The 16,547-nt window shown below is 44.6% G+C and overlaps 1 protein-coding gene across 9 annotated transcripts in view; it reads left to right on the forward strand.

Moving 5' to 3' along the window:
* The window catches only part of ADD1 (adducin 1), a 96,593-nt gene that overhangs the window by 41,599 nt on the left and 38,447 nt on the right, over window positions 1-16,547 (forward strand). For 6 of the 9 annotated variants that reach the window (XM_085849301.1, XM_085849297.1, XM_085849298.1 and 3 more), the window contains 3 exons: window positions 4,987-5,143; window positions 11,027-11,178; window positions 11,634-11,714. In XM_085849301.1, the coding sequence (XP_085705427.1) occupies window positions 4,987-5,143; window positions 11,027-11,178; window positions 11,634-11,714 (390 nt within the window). Of the gene's footprint in view, window positions 1-8; window positions 307-4,986; window positions 5,144-11,026; window positions 11,179-11,633; window positions 11,715-16,547 lie in introns of those variants that run through there. The other 3 variants (XM_085849303.1, XM_085849304.1, XM_085849302.1) reach the window with 2 other exon arrangements.

Here is a 16,547-nt window from a genome sequence, read left to right on the forward strand (position 1 = left end):
CGGATATATGCTGGTTGGCTTTGCGTGTATTTCCATCTCTCTGCGGTGTGGCTGGCAACGTGCCTGCCTCACTTCAGGGGTTGAGCATGCCGAGTTCGAAACTGCCTCTTGAATGCCCCGTGTGAACATTATCCGAGTACGTTTGAGCACTGCTGGGACCGAGGTGGATGCAGTTATGTCGATTTTATATTTCCATAGGTACACTCCCAACTGGTGAATAATTAACATACACACGGTTATTTTCTCCCAACCGGCGGACTTGCATTTCCTGGTGCTCCTGCTCGCCCTTCAGCTCTGCTGTTTCAGGTGCGTTCTCTCTGTCCTCAGGCCTCGGTGGCCTGGCCTGCCATTTGGCTCTTATTGTGTCGGTATATATTTTTTATTCCTCACTATTATTTTACCGTTGTGGAGGGGGAGAAGAGGGTGCAGTGTAAGCTGAAGAGAAAGTTTCTGTTGAGACTTGCTTGTGCGGTTGTGAATTCGCTTTGTCATTTTCTCTCTTACTTTGCTCTTCGTGGATTCTCCTTGCAACCTCGCTCGTCGTGTCATGTCTGACATGATCATATAATCTTGCGCAACAGTTGTGGAGCCTTGTTAGTGAGGTGACAACCCTCCCTGTGTTGCTGGAATGTTTCAACGGTGATGTCCTTGGGATTGATGAAACGTGTTCAGAATTTATTTAAATGGCTTTTTTTTTTGTTTGTTTGTTTCTTTGTCATGAATAACAAAGTTGCTGCTAGTTGGTGTTTCCAATTTATTCCACCAATCAACAGACAGGTGTTTGCTTATTCTTTATGCCAATTTTTATTTACATTGAAACCTTTTCTTGTATGCTGAGGACTTAGACTTTAAAATAAACATACGGAGGTTGAGGAGATGGGGGTGTTTTTACCAAAAACAAATGCCGCAAATCCAGAAAGCGTAACTCGAAGTGAAGGGGAAAGGCATAATGAGATGGATTATCTTCTTTTTCTCTACACCTTAATCCCAACAGTGAGGGGTCGGCCGCTCGGATGCGCCTTCTCCATTCCCCTCTGTCTTCCGCTTATTCCTTTCTCAATCCCATGTTCTTTTGAGGCCAATAAGAAAATGTGGTGCACTCGTGATTGATCTCTCGCCTGCCAATGACACGGTATGACACCACGACCTGCTTCTCAAGCTGAAAAATGCTCTTCAAGACAGGTGTATGGTACAAGTCCTCAATGACGACATCTCCAACTGCTGTCTTTGGTGTTTATAAATGGAATATCCAGCTGGACTAGGACCCTGAAGAATGGTGTCCCCCAATGGTCTGTTCTTGCTCCAGCACTTTTCAACCTCTATACAGCTGATTTACCACACACTTCTGGTATGAAACTGGCCTATGAAGATGACTTAGCCATTCTAAAGACCTGTGACACTTTTCATGGCGTAGAGCAGGTCTCGTCATGTGATATTTACACAGTTCACACCTATTACCATGAATGACGACTTCGTCTTCAATGTGCTGAAGACCACCTGCTCAGCTCTCCACCTTGAGCGCCAAGGATTCCAATGGACAACTGCAAGGTTGATTGATTGGTACTGTACTCTAATTCCTTTTACCAACACACCAACCTACCTTGGTACTACGTTGTGTACGGCCCTTACTTTCCACACTCATGCTGAGGATGTGGCTGAAAAAATGGCAGCAAGGGTCAACCGGCTAATGAAACTAGCAGGCCATGACTGGGGAGCAGATTTCATAACCCTACACTCTACCACACTGGCATTGGTTAATGCTCCAGCAGAGTACTGTGTGGCTGTTTGGGGTAGAAGCGTGCACACAAGGAAAGTGGATGTCCAGCTCAGTTATGCCCAAAAAGTCATCAACGGCTGCCTCAGACGGACATCCACCCACCACCTACCTCTCCTCGCTGGCATTCCGCCTCGCCACGTAAGGCGAGAAGCAGCAACCAGACATGCTATACTTAAAGCTTCTGACTCTGAAGTTCATCCCCTCGACAGCAAGATGCATGAACCACTGCAATGTCAACGACTTGATAGTGGGAAACCTTTCAGCAGGGCAGCAAAGCCTTACATCGAGGCCAACGGCTTAGAGAGCAGACAACAGTGGCTCCTCTCAGAGTGGAAAAGGAGGCAACCTGAAGGGAGATTGCAGCATCTGCCACCTATTTCCACGTCACTAGTTGGCTGCAGACTTCCAAGAAAGGAGTGGTGCCGCCTGAATAGACTGTGTGCAGGCATTGGATGTTTTTAAGGCTTGCATGTACACCTGGAACCTGGCTGACACGGCAAGCTCTGATTGTGGAGAGCCTCAAACTGCAGAACACTTGGTGGAAGAGTGTCCCATCCACTAGTTGGTAGGAGGTTGGAACGATCTTGCACAGCTTGATAAGTAGGCCCCAGAATGGTTGAGATCTGCTGGTTTTACATCTTGAATGGCTGACGATCAGGGCACATGAAAGAAGAAGTAGAATGCTACACTCTTCAAATCGTTTATATCTGTCTGCATACATAAATGTTAATACTTGGTATCATATTTGTACCATGTAAAAACTGAAAAGGGATGCATTGAAACAAACACTGCATCGAGATTTTGTTCTGGTTTTGTGATGCAGAACTGAACCAAATCAACACATCATCATTAATTGTCCAGAATAATGTTGTTTGATTAAAATATACATAGATTAATTAATAATAATTTATATATATATGAAAAGCAGACCCACTCGCATCTCTCACCTGCAAATGGAGGGAATAACCAATTTGCTCTCACCATCAATTACCCCAGTGGCTCGGATTATATAAATAAATTGACTCCTCCCATGATGCTCTTCTCGCTGAAGAAAGCTGCATAAAGCAACAATGAAAAGCTACACAAGGTAAGCCCTTTGCTGTTTCAAACCATTCCCAGAGTTCTTCCACAGCTGTAACGACATTCACAAATAGGACACACATGACAATCCCAATGCTGCACATTCCCTCAGCTGCCGGATTAGTTTCATCACTTATTAGCGAATCATCAGTGACGGCGTTGACAAACACGTACCAGTTTCGGTCTGCGCTGTCACTGATGACTCACCAATAAGCTGTGCCCAAAATATAGTGCTAAGCCGCTCTCTCGCAGCGGGAACGTTCGTCAGGCAATTTGTGAGCGGTATTCAACACCAAGGCTCAGAGACTCCGCGCGGCCTCTTCGTGCGTCGATTGTCCTCACTGACCCGCCGCTCTCAGAATGGCGCCATCCCCTTCGGTGACAAACACAAGGCTCGGGGTCTATCTCTCATGACCCAACCAAGAACCAAAGGCCAGTGTCTTGCTCAGTACGCGAGCTAATTTGCCTCGGCACGAATACAAGAATTGTGCTGTCTTCGTCATGCGTCGAAGGAAAGACAGCCATAAAGCCTTGTTCTTACAGGCCATCTCCGAGCTACGTTCTCTCTCAACCGCGTGCGTCCCTCTCACCAAACTCGTCCAAAAACCAAGCCAACAACCTCCTCGTTTCTCTATCTCTCCTGACGTCACACCGAACAACCGTTCCACCTCTGGGGCATGGCTTGCTCGCACGAAACCCAGGAAGGCGGAGCTTCTGCCTGCGCGGCATGCCTGCTTCGCTTGTTATTATCATTGTGGTTATTATGAAAGTGCACTTCATCTTGGTTAGCTTGTAAATGCAAAAACGTAGGAGTAGGTCATGGGGGGGGGGGAGGGCAATTACATACTGGGGGAAATTATCCTTAATCCCCATCTAATTAACACCACACCACCACCCTGCGTGGTGACACATAACATTTAAGCTCACAGTTTCCCTACTTGATTACATCGAGGTGTCTCCTTCACATCCACAGACCAAACAACTCTATTTAATCCTAACTTTCATATGAAATTCCTCCATCTATTTTTGTTTTTATTCGGTGCTTTTATCTCCATTTAATTTTTGAAATAACGTGATAAGTTGGTATATTGCGTCTTCCATATGCTCTTGTCCTGTCTCTCAACTGCCTTTCATCGTCGACTTGCAACAATAGCTTTAATTAAACTTTGTGTTGTTCCATCCAATGATGTCCATCTTGTTTTACGGTTTCGTCTGTGCTTAAATAATGTGCTCATAAGAAGGAAATTGTGAGTTTAGCTCATTTCTAACAGACGTTTGCTGTAGTCATTTGTCATTTCCATTCCAAACCTCCTTCCCACAATTCTTTTCCTGCCTACTCTGGCATTAAACTCACCCATTAATAGTAAAATCACCCAAAATTCATTTTTTCAGATAATTTTGCACTATTTGGTGCAGTTTTAATTTTTGATAGTTTTTTTTTTTTAATTTTATTTCATGAGCAGAGCTTACAGTTGTAGCATAAGCTTGTTCTATCTTCACTTTGTCCCACATTAGTCTTTCATTGTTGCATTCATTACCCCATCAATGGACACTTGTAGTAATTCCTGAGGAAACCTTTGGCTCAATGAATGTCCTGCCACATCCTGAACTAAAGTGTGCAACCCTTGACTGATTTATTTTTAAATAAATAAGTGCAGGTTCATGGAGGAGCTAAACGACAGAGCAGCAGGTTTATAGACTCAAAAGGGAATCGGCAGACAAAACACACAGACCCATCACAAACGAGTTGTTGAGTGGCAGGGATGCAAGAGGGAGAGGAAAAAAAAAACTGGAGACACTAGGAGAGTGGCAAAGGTCAGAGGTGGTGATCTGCAGTATACTTGAAAGACCGGAAGGAAGAGCACAAGGCAATGGATACAGCGAGTCAGTTCCATTGGCAAGAAAGTAGAAATATGAAGGAATGGAGGTGACCTTCCATCATTGACTTGGGAAGGGAAACCAGGTGTGGGTTTTTGGAATATCCTGCTTAATCCTGGGGAGGGGTAGAGGTTGGTCCTGGGTGGACAGAGGTAAGAGAATGCAGGTGAATCAAAGCCACAATATTTGCAGCATTAGGTATGTTCAGCACACCAGAGATTTATGTTTGATTGCAATTGTGTTGCACACAGGCTTTTCGAGAGGAGCTCGAGTCATTGATTGACGAGCAGATGCAGAAGGGACGCGATGCTTCCGGGTTATTGGCCCTGCAACAGATCGCTGATTACATGCTTATGTCACCTGCGCAGCATCTCATTTCTCCTGGTGGCATCACTGGCCTTAATATGGGTATGACAATGTGTGGTGCTATAATTTTAAGGTCTGCTTTCATCTGTCATTTCCATAGTTGTGAGAAAGTACAGGTGCTTTGTTTTTGCTGGAACACAGCTATCATTCTCCACCTTTTTACTATTATATTCTTTATGTGAGTCGTGAGTCTGATTTTATATATAATGTCGCGTTGACTGTCTGCTAAGGCTAATCCCACCATGCCAAAGCGATGTGCTTTGCGAATGGCCGATATCAAATGGGATCACACCCGAGTGGCTCGTGTGGTCCCTCGGTGCCCTGACCAGAATACTATTCCCGCCGGTCTCGTAAAACAAATTTGCTTTTCCACTATGTATCTCCCCCACTTATTTTCACAAAGCCAGGTTGAAAGTTTGTGCATGCCAGGAAGGTAATAGCAGGTCAACACATGACACCTGTGCTTACGGAATAACAGTTTATTGAAAAGACACAGGATGACAAAAACGGATTATCCCGAGATGATAGATAGACTGACACGAATACAGGGAAATAAATAAATACACTTCATGATCCGTTAAAAAGGAAAGCACTTTAATAGAAATAATGTTCACTCACAATGGTGGCGGGGGGAGGGGGGCAGGCAGGGTCTTTCAAAGGATACCGGGGATTAATACTGCTACACCACAAGCAGGTCTCCAGCCCACAGCATGGAACAGTCCACAACTGCGGAACCCCAGCAGAGAGGAGAAGCGTCCAATAGGGCAGATGGCAGAGAGCATAGTGGTAAGAGAAGTTGAAGCGCATTCAGATACAAGAGAGCTGGAAGGATGGCCAGAGACAAGAGCCAATAGAGCGAACAGCTTGTGTACAGACCCTTTTATCCCCTCCTCCACGGCCATGCCCAAACACGAACTGACGACATCCAAAACCACTCTTTCCTTAACTTACCTGGTGCCTCACATGGTTTACAGAGAGGACATGTATGGATACACTTTCCAACATAATGTATATTGGCTGTCAACTCTGCCCCCTCATGGCATACGTAATAACTGAACTTCACTCTAACTGGCCCTCGCTTAGAAAAACTATGTTCTAAACTATGCAAACACACTGACCACGTTAACTTGATATGTTCCTCTTCGAACGTAAAGGCCAGTACGCGTCAACAAATACAGAGGTAAAACAAGAACAAGATGTTTCAGGCAATGGCTCTCTTCATCTGAGCAAAATGAGATGTGATGGGGGTAAAGGTTGATTTAGGGTGGTAGTGAGGAGACGAGGTGCATATGTCACAGCTTCATCAGGGTACATATGTGGTGAGAATGACTCATTTTGACACCTCATGAAAGGGAGGGGTCAGGATTTAGGTGCCAAGAGTCAAGGAGACTGTGAGGAAAGGGGAAGTAATTGGGAGGAAGAGAGAACTGAAAAAAAAACAGAGGGGATGGGGAGGTTGAAAGACAATAGACCACAATAACTCGACGAAAACAACTTTAAAAAGGAGCGAGGACATGGGGGAGAAAAAGAGAAGAGGAGAGAGGGAATTGGAAACACGAGAAGGATAAGACATGCAAAATAAAATGGGGAAAAATGATTGTAAAGTTGTATGTGATGGAGGTATAAGTGAATGAAGAGCACTCTTTAATCGTGTGGTTGGGCCAACGTCCCAGTCATGAAGATTGGGTTTGTTTTTTTACACTTTCAACTGTCTAGTACTGGAATCAAAGAAAATAAAAATATCAAAGATTGCTATGTGACTCAACAAATGTCCTGGAATATTGAAATGTCGAGCCACAGGCTTTGAGAAATTTGTGCTGCTTGTTTGTGCATCGAGCAAGTGTTCACAGAAACGATCGCTCAGTCTCAACGATATAAACCTGCCTGCAGAGATTGCATGTGATTCTTTGGACATTCACGGAGATGCAGTCAAAACTTTAACCCAAAACATTTTTGATTCTTGTGTTCAAAATGCTTGTATTGGTTGAAAGGTTTTTCAGCAAATTCCATGATCTCCCACTTGCTTGCTCATCCCTAATGTTCCTTCGACGCATGCACCTCTCACTCACGCCCTCTATCAACTTTCGCCTCCATAGCGTGTTCCTGTTATGCTCTGATGAAGGTGTAATACCTAAAGCATTGCATTCAGGCTTTCCACAGCAGTTGCAATACTTCCAACAACATTCTATTGATTCCTTCTCGTTGTTCTTGTCTGCCAAAGCAGAACAATGCGAGTCTTCATGGATAAACTAGTTTTCCACAATTGATCTGTAAACAGCTATAGTGCTGCTAACACAATATCTTTATTGAACAATTCGAACATCTCATAAGCTTGATAATTTAACCACAAATTTTATCATTCATCTAATTTTGTTCCTTATCCTTAACTCTGTAGCACTTGAAAATAATATGGTAGGCAGTCCCAAGTATTGTTAGTGAAAATCTTGATGGTATAACTGCACAACAGATGCAGTTACCTTCAATTTTCACAATGGGTGCACTTGAAAGGCAGATGATAAAGATCAAAATTAAGACCATGTATGATTGAGTTGGCACAGTGCAATGGAGAAAGAATGCTTATTAAAGATTCATTTGGTTAGGACAGATAATGTGGTTACGAGTGGCAATGGCTTCTTTTGTTTGGAAGTAACTAGACATCGGGATTTTCACAAACGAGAGATCTGTGGAATTGCGAAGGCCATGAATATCATGGAGTGTGACCATAAGGATTGCAAAAGTCTTGTACATGCAGCGCACTCCAAACAAAGGATGCTTTCCGTGTTGGTCCTGCTGCTCACTGAGTTTGAAAGGCCCATCCACAAGATCTGAGCAATGATGAACTTGTGTGAAATCTCTGCTGAATGTGCTCACGCCTCCAGACAAGACTACAGGAGCAAGCATGAGCGAAGACAGCTGGTGTGGTATCCCAATGAGGGTGATCCACAGTGATGACTGCTTGAGCTCTCTGTCCATGCACTTTAATGTTTTTATGAAGCACATTCGTTTGGCTCCCAAAGACCAATCGTAAATTTTACCAATCAGTTGTGGGAATGTCATGTGGTATGGCATCAACAAGTTTACCACTGTTGATGCAGTCTTATCCATCACCTTATATATCATGTCCAAGTACTGCACAACTGGAGTTTTTGGTACCAATAAGAAGGCGATTTGTGTTCTTGTGTTCAAATATATAATTCAATTGAAAGAAAATAAAGATTGGAAAGGTCATAAAAAACAACTAAATTACGGAAGTTTACCGTCGTTTATGCACATACGCAATCGGGACAAATTCGTAGCCGAAGTACTACTAAACTACAGGTTTGCTTTCCGATTCGTGTTCAACATGTAACATGCAATTTAAATTAAGTTGTTCCTCAATCATAAACTGACATTTGTGGATGGATGGACGGACGGACAGACAGACAAGTGAACCAATTGCTTAACCCCACTTTTCGCTTCGCATGCATGGGATAATTATGATTAAGAGTATCCAAATTACCCCATGTGAAAAGTGGGGTTAAGCAATTGATTAACTTTGTCTGTCTGTCTGTCTACAAATGTCAGTTTCTGATCGAGGAACAACTTAATTTCAATTGAATGTTATATGTTGAACACAAATCATCAGAACCTGAATCGGAAAACGAACCTGCGGATAGCAGTACTTTGGCTCCAAATTTGTCCCGATTGCGCATGTGCACAGAGGAGTGAGACTATATTTTTACTGTTTGCCTGTCTGGCAGTCAAACAGAATTGAAAAGAATTCCAAACAGGAAACTTACTGTTTTTAAGGATGTCATAAAGGACACAAACAGCCACTAATAACTAATGTAATGTGTGAGATAAGATGGTGTAAAAAACACTGCATCAACAGCGGTAAACTTCCAAAAAGGTTTTTTTGACAACCTCCAAAATCTTTATTTTATTTCAATTTAATTTTATATGGTACTTGAACTCTGTGTAGTAGAACACAAATCGCTTTTTTGGCACTTTCAAAAGCATTTCTTTATCAGTAGTTGAACAAAATATTACGGCATTTTAGATCATCTCGACCCATCAAATTTGCTGCTCGTAGACTCCCCCCCGTCCCCCCCCACACCCAAAATGTCCTTTTTTTCTTTTTTTCTCAACACTGCTGAGTAAGGTGTTCTATGAACTCTCTAGTTTTAAAGTGACATTGCAGCAAAATGTAGTACAAGCCATAATTACTCGTCAAACAAAAATAGCACCACAAAATATGTGAAGATTTCCATTTTGCAGCAACATATGTTGTGTCGTGTTTTTAGTTTTTTTCCTCCAACCAGTGGTGGTACTTTATTCTTTTTGTTAACTTTATGCAAGAAATCAAGTTCTGCTGCTAGCTGCCTTTTGATGGCATACTCCAGTATTTCTATCTCCAGCAAATTCCAATGCAAGTGATCATCACTGAAACAACTTTTGCTTTCAAAATCTTTACCATTTCACAGAGGTGATGCACCTTATGCATCTCATACTCTGTGTATGTTCACTGTGCAGGTTGTAAATTCAATATACAGGTAGTGGACAAAAAATGGAAACTACTTGGTAAATGAGGGACATCAACTATATTGAAAGCAACAACTTCCACACAGGTGTGACCCTTGTGTTAATTAAGCAAATCACATCTCAGCATGCTTGGAGTTATGTGTAAAAATGCTGCACCTGCCCGGTTACCTATAATTATGGCTGGCATAGCTGCAAGAGGAGACCTCAGTAACTTTTAAAGAGGGGGGATTTGTTTGGGTGCTTTTGGCAGAAGCTTTAGTGAGAGACAGCTCAGCTTGCTTATGTTTCATGAGCAACGGTGTCTCAGGTGATGTCGGCATGGAACTCCAAGGGAAAGACATTGTCGGCAAAGGCAAATAGTGGGCGGAAGTGTATATTCCAGGATAGTGATATCCGTGCATCAATTTGAAGTGCATGGCAACACAGGCGAACAAATGCAGAGAAGTTGACTGTAAATTTCCACCTGGGGTGTGCGCAGCCAGTTTCATCAAAAACGGTCTGCCGAGAACTCCACAGAGCGGGATTCCATCGTCGCGTTGCAGTGCACAAACCTCATCACACCTGGCAATGCACGTTTGTGAGTCCAGTGGTGAAAAGAGCACGGGCAATGGACTACCGAGTGGTGGAGAAATGTGATGTGGTCATATGAATCATCCTTCACCACATTCTCGACAAACAGACGAATGCACATGTGGCACCAACCGAAAGACCTCCACAACCCTGAGTGCTTGGTTCCAACAATGAAGGGTTCTGGTGGTTCTGTAATGTTGTGGGGTGCATTTTCCTGGCATGGTTTTGGTGCACTCATTCCCTTGGAAAGCAAGGTCAATGCCAATCGCTACTTATTGGTACCGAGTGATCGTCTTCACCCCATGTTGCAGCATTTCTTTCCTGCTGGGAGGGGTGTCTTCCAGGATGACAATACCACCATCCACAGAGCACGTATGGTGACCCAATGGTTTGATGAGCATGACACTGATGTTATCCATATTCCATGGCCTTCTCAGTAACCAGATTTGAACCCAATCGAGCATTTATGGGATATTCTGGAATGCCGCCTGAGACGGCATTTTCCACCTCCATCAAACAGGTGAGTTTTTTTGACTTTTTAGTGGAAGAATGATGCCGCATCCCTCCTGTATAATTCCAACGCTAGTGGACTTTATGCCACAGTGCATACAGGCCATACCGGCCACACGCGGTGGCCCAATGCCCTATTAAGTCACTTTGCATTGGTGTTTCCATTTTCTTTTTTTGTCCACTACCTGTGTGTCTTGACAGTTTTGCTTTATGGTATTGACTGTGTGCGCTTACCTTTTATTTTAGTCCACAACTATACTTGCTTGTTTATCCCATTAACCATCCTCGTATATCTATTTTATCCACCGTACAACCATTGAACAGGCCTTGGTGTAGTTGTTCCAGTCAATGACCTTCGTGGATCTGACTCATCAGCATATACCAAGGGTGAGAAGATTTTGCGCTGTAAACTGGCTTCCTTGTACCGTGTCGTGGACCTTTTTGGTTGGTCTGAGCTGATTTACAACCACATCTCGGTGAGTTGCTGTCTTGTTGATCCCGTTGTGCCAAGTCCTGGGCTGACATATTTGCCTTGTATCACACCATGTATATCGTTTCTTTCCAGCTCAAAATCCCAGCAACAGTGGCTCGGTTTGATTAGCAAGACCATGATTCATTGAATCAACGATGCCAACTTTAAAATATTTGAAATGGTGTAATTGCAATTTCATGATTAACCTCCTGAATTTTCACTTTCAAAGCAATTTCAAAACGTTCCTGACTTTATTCACATTCTTGAAGTTATAAAATAACTTTTTTGAATGGGTTCTGTTTTATCGGCATTTAAAATAATCTGAAATATATATCGTTTAGATATCCGAATGAAGATTGAAGGTCTTTTCTACGTGTTTAACTGGGGTTCCTGCTTGTGGTGTCGGTAATTGGTACTCTGTTATTCCGTGCCATGCTGCTTTGCTTTTCCACCATACAGGTGCGAGTGAGTAAAGAACAAGAACAATTTTTGCTCATTCCTTTTGGCCTGCTCTTCAGTGAAGTCACCGCGTCAAGCTTGGTATGCAACACATTTTCTCATTAATGTGCTTCTGTTTTTATACTCGAGTCTCGGTTCATGAAGTAGTTAAACGACAAAGGGTGGCAGGTTTACAGATTGCCAAAGGGTGTAGGTACGATTGACATATCCAAAGAGGAAAGGAGGAATGACACAAAAACTAGCAGCATTGACCTGGAAAGTAACAGAATGGGAACGAATCGGTCTGTGCCGAAGAGATCGTGGATGAGCACAGGAGGTGATGAGAGGCAGCACATTTGAAGGACTGAATTAAGGAGACTGAGACAACAGACACAGGTAAACTATCCTATGATCAGGAATGTAAGGAGATTAATGAATACAGATGGGCATCCTGTACTTTGGTGAGAACGACTCCCTGTCGTACTCCAGCTCGAATTTCAAAAAGCTGCATTTCTTCATCGGTTGAGAGCATCTTGGCATCGGCTATGTATCCCTTTTCTTCTTTGAAAATGCCTTCACAAGTTGATGACGGATTCCTTTTGCTGTTAGGATCTTCATTATCTTGCCACAATGGATGGAGTTGGTCTTTTTGAAAGTCAATAAATGCCATTATTGCAGGAAGGTTGTGAGCACAAATTCCTTCTATTAGCCTTTGTAGTACAATAATGTATCCAACTGGCATCCTTTCCACCTGAAATCCACTTTGGTTTGGCCTCAGGTGTTGATTAAGAGCAGGATGGATTCCTTCAACATCATTTGATTGTAGATCTTGGCAGTCTTCGGATTTGTGAAGAAGTGAAATCGATCTGTTGTTGAAATTCCAGCATAAGTCAATGTTGGTCGCTGTTGTGATGATGGACCAGTCTTGACTGGAGAGAGCACATGTTAATCCAGGCTCCAGACCAGTCGGCTTTACCAAATTTCCATACAGGCCTGCGCCTTGTGGTTCTTTGACAACTGCCAAAGAAATGCCAACTTTTACCAACACATGGCCAGAAGAGCCCAGAGGAGCAAGTCAAGTTTGAGGAACAACTATGACATGACAAGGCCCCAGTAATCAATAGTTGTCATTTGGGGAAATCTGTGGTTCCTTTTCCAACAGTCATTTCACAGAGTGACTCAGCTCCTCACCCATGTACTGACATGCTGGTATGGTGGCAGTTGGTCTTCACAGATATGGAAGAGTGAGCAGGTGTGAGAGGAGATCAGAGTGTCAGTGTTTGCAGAGAGTGGCTCAAATAATCCAGGAGCAAAGACCATGCTGGATGGTGATTGTTCAACACCCCCCCCCCTGCCCCCACAGCTTCAGTCTGCTTTGATATTCTGGTAGAATGGACCCGGTGGATCAGTTCCAGACAGTATGTGGTTTCAAATTGTGGTATAGATTTGGAGATATCCACTATTATGTGAACGAGGAGTGCCAGCTCCGACGGCTGCCAAAAAAATAATGAGTAAGGGTAAATAAGTGTAAATATCTTTGAACAGACTTGGCCAATTTTCAATATTGAGACATCAATGTGTTCATGTAACAAAGCTGTATTGGAATTAGTCCAGTTTTCGGTTTTTTTTTTTTTTATTTTTTTTTTTTTTTGTATACCTTGGTCGAGGCTCGTATGAGAGCTAACACACAACTCACAGCAAGGAGGCATGAGACAAGAGGGGCAGGAGTGGAAGGGACAAAACATTGGGGAACAGACACAGGTGAACTGTGGAAGGGAGAGGGATGGGGATGGGATGGGGATGGGACGGGGAACATGGCGAGGGGAAGATGGACATTAAAGGGACTTTCAGGAAGGAAAGCAGGAGAATTGAAGGAAGTGGGCTTGGGTGGATTATCGGGGGTAGAAAAGATCGAGGATTTGGATGGGGGAAGATAAGAGGTGGTGGTGAACAGCTGTTTTGAAAGCCTGAAGGGAAGAATGGGAAAGAATAGAGTGAGGAAGTTTATTCCAAAGGCGGGAAAAAAGAGGAATGAAAGAGTGAAGATGAGCAGTGATTCGTGATTTTGGTAGTTTTACCAGAAGGGGGTTGTTGGCGGACCTTGAGCGCCCTGTGGAAATGTGGTTGGGACAAATCGCAGAGAGAGCAGGGGGGGGCAAGGCTGGAGAGGAGTCTGTAGAAGACAGAAAGACCACCGACCAACCTGCGGTGATTGAGTGAGAGGCCCAAAGACTCAGCTTCATTGCGGGAGATGCCAATGATCTTAAAAGCCCTGGTTTCGACAGCGTGAAGTCGAGAAAGGTGGGAGGCAGGAGCACCAGCCCAGAGGGGAGAGCAGTACTCCATCAGGCTACGGACAAAAGCTTTGTAAGTGGTCAGGAGCTCAAGAGGGCCGAGGAAGGACTTTGCACGACGGAGGATTCCCAGTCGGCGACTGGCTTTTGAGGCAAGGTTGGAAATGTGACTTTCCCAGGAAAGGTCATGGCAGATAGTGAGACCCAGAAGCTTGAAAGAAAAGACTTCTTCCAGAGGATTGTTGAGAAAGTGGATGGGGGGTTTTGTAAACGGTCCTTTCGAAGAGACATAGTGAGAGTGTGAGATTTGTCTGGATTGAAAGACATGTTCCACGTGTTGGACCAGTTTGTGATTTTATCCAGATCTGCAGTGAGCGAAGAAGCTGCTGCTTGCCGGTCTGAGGGATGACAGATGGTACGGCAGAGGGTGGAGTCATCGGCAAAGAGAAATAGAGGATTTTCCAGAGAGTCCGAGAGATCATTGATGAAAACCAGAAAAAGAACAGGGCCCAGAACGCTACCTTGAGGAACTCCAGCCTGCACAGGAAGAGGGGATGAAAGAACTCCATTTAGGGCCACACGTTGACTGCGACAGGAGAGGAAGTCTGCGAGCCATGAGTGGAGATGGCCTTGAATACCATGGGAAGAGAGTTTGGTGAGTAGGGCAGGGTGCCAGACTGTGTCAAAAGCACGTGATATGTCCAGGGATACGGCTCGGATTTCCTGTCTGGCATTGAGGACCTCCATCCATTGATGGGAGAGCAGTAGCAGCATATCTAGGGTAGAGTGACCTGGTCTGAAACCAAATTGATGATTGGAAATCAAGCCATTGGAGAAGAGGAAGGATTTCATGTCTGAAGCGATGATGGATTCCATAACCTTGCTGATGATTGGGAGAAGGCTGATTGGTCTATAGTTACAGGGATCTGTTTTTGCACCTTTTTATGCAGGGCAGTGATGTTAGCAGATTTCCAAGCAGATGGCAGATGACCTTGGGCAAATGAGAGGGTGAATAGAACAGAGAGAGGGTGAGCAAGAGCAGAAGAGCAGGCTTTGAGGACACGTGGGCTGATGCCGTCTGGACCGGTTGCAGAATCTGACTCGAGGTTTGAAAGCAAGCTCTCCACCTTGTCAGGAGAAAAGGATACAGAGTCCAGGGACAGTTGGGTGCGACTGGGTAAAGTGGGTAGAGATAGTGATGGGTTTGGGACACAAGATTTAGCTGCAAACACCGAGTTTAGACATTCAGCTTTATCACGTGTGGAATCAGCAGTGCGGCCATTTGAGGTAAGGGAGGGGATGGAGGGGGAACATACACCAGAAACAGATTTGATTAAACGCCACCAGGATTTTGAGGAGGGAGAGAGGTTTGAGAGTTCAGACTTGAGATGAGAAAGATGTTGTTTTCTGGCTCTCCTGAGGGTAGCTACACACTTGTTCCGAGCTATGTGGAAAGAACTGAGATTGCCCTCAGTTGGGTTTGCTTTCCATGAGGCAAAGGCAAGTTGTTTCAGGACAACTGCCTCGCCACAAGCTTCAGTAAACCAAGGGCGGGAGGAAGGGTAAGACAACTGAACACGAGAGGGGATAAATCTGTGCATGAGGGAGAGCAAGTTTCTTTGAAAGAATTCCCAGGATGAGTTGATGTTTGAGAAAGTAGTGATAGGAGACCAGTCTGTAAGTTTGATGGCTGCTCGGAGACCCTGCCAGTCGGCTTGAGTGAAATGCCAGACTCGACGGCGGTGAGGTGGTTCTCTGATAACAGCCAGAGAGATGTCCACTTTAACAAGGACGTGGTCAGAAGAACCAATTGGAGCGAAGGAAGAGCAGCAGATATTGTCAGGGAAATTTGTCAAAATCAGATCCAGAAGAGATGGAGTACCATTGGTTGAGATCCGGGTCGGGAAGTTGACCGATTGAGTCAGTCCCAATGAGTCACAGAAAGCTTTTGCTGAGGTGCCATGGCAGGTGAGAGAGGTACCCACACCTAGCCAACTGGCGTGATGACAATTGAAGTCGCCACATAAGAGGAAGAGAGAGTTTGGATGAGAAGATAGAAGATGGTCCATGTTTTCGGAGAGTGAGGTGTAGATGGAGTCATCACTGTTCGGTGGACGGTACAGTACACATATAAACATGAGGTGGGAGTGGAGGGGAAGCCGAAGCCAGAGGTATTCCTGGGGGTGTGGGGGAGTGAGAGCAGTGCAGGGAGAGTGAGGAATAGAGTCTTTGATGAAGAGAGCAACACCTCCACCAGGACGAGGCTCAGGTCTGTCATACCGTAAGAGGGAGTAACCAGGGAGAGATACTTGGGAGTCAGACACGTCTTGGGAGAGGAAAGTTTCTGTTAGGCAGATAATGTCTGGTTTGTCAGTGGCAACCTGCATGGAAAGATCTGAAAGGTTTGAGCGAAGGCCCCGGATATTTGAGGTCCACACTTTTAATGAAGAGGTAGGGGAGGAGGCTTTGGGTGCAGGAGGTGGAGGGGCGGGGGAGGGTAGGACGAGGGACGAGGGGGGAGGTAAGGAGGGGGGGTGAAGGAGTGTGGGGTATTGCAGAATAGGGAGGGGAGGGGGCGAATGAGGAGGAGAAAAGGCTCTGTGGTGCTGGGAGAGAGGGGGGACAAGAGACAAGGAAGATG

This window comes from Eptatretus burgeri, chromosome 12 (assembly GCF_056783735.1).
Source record: "Eptatretus burgeri isolate ZD-2024b chromosome 12, Ebu_testis_v1, whole genome shotgun sequence".
Classification (NCBI taxonomy): domain Eukaryota; kingdom Metazoa; phylum Chordata; class Myxini; order Myxiniformes; family Myxinidae; genus Eptatretus; species Eptatretus burgeri.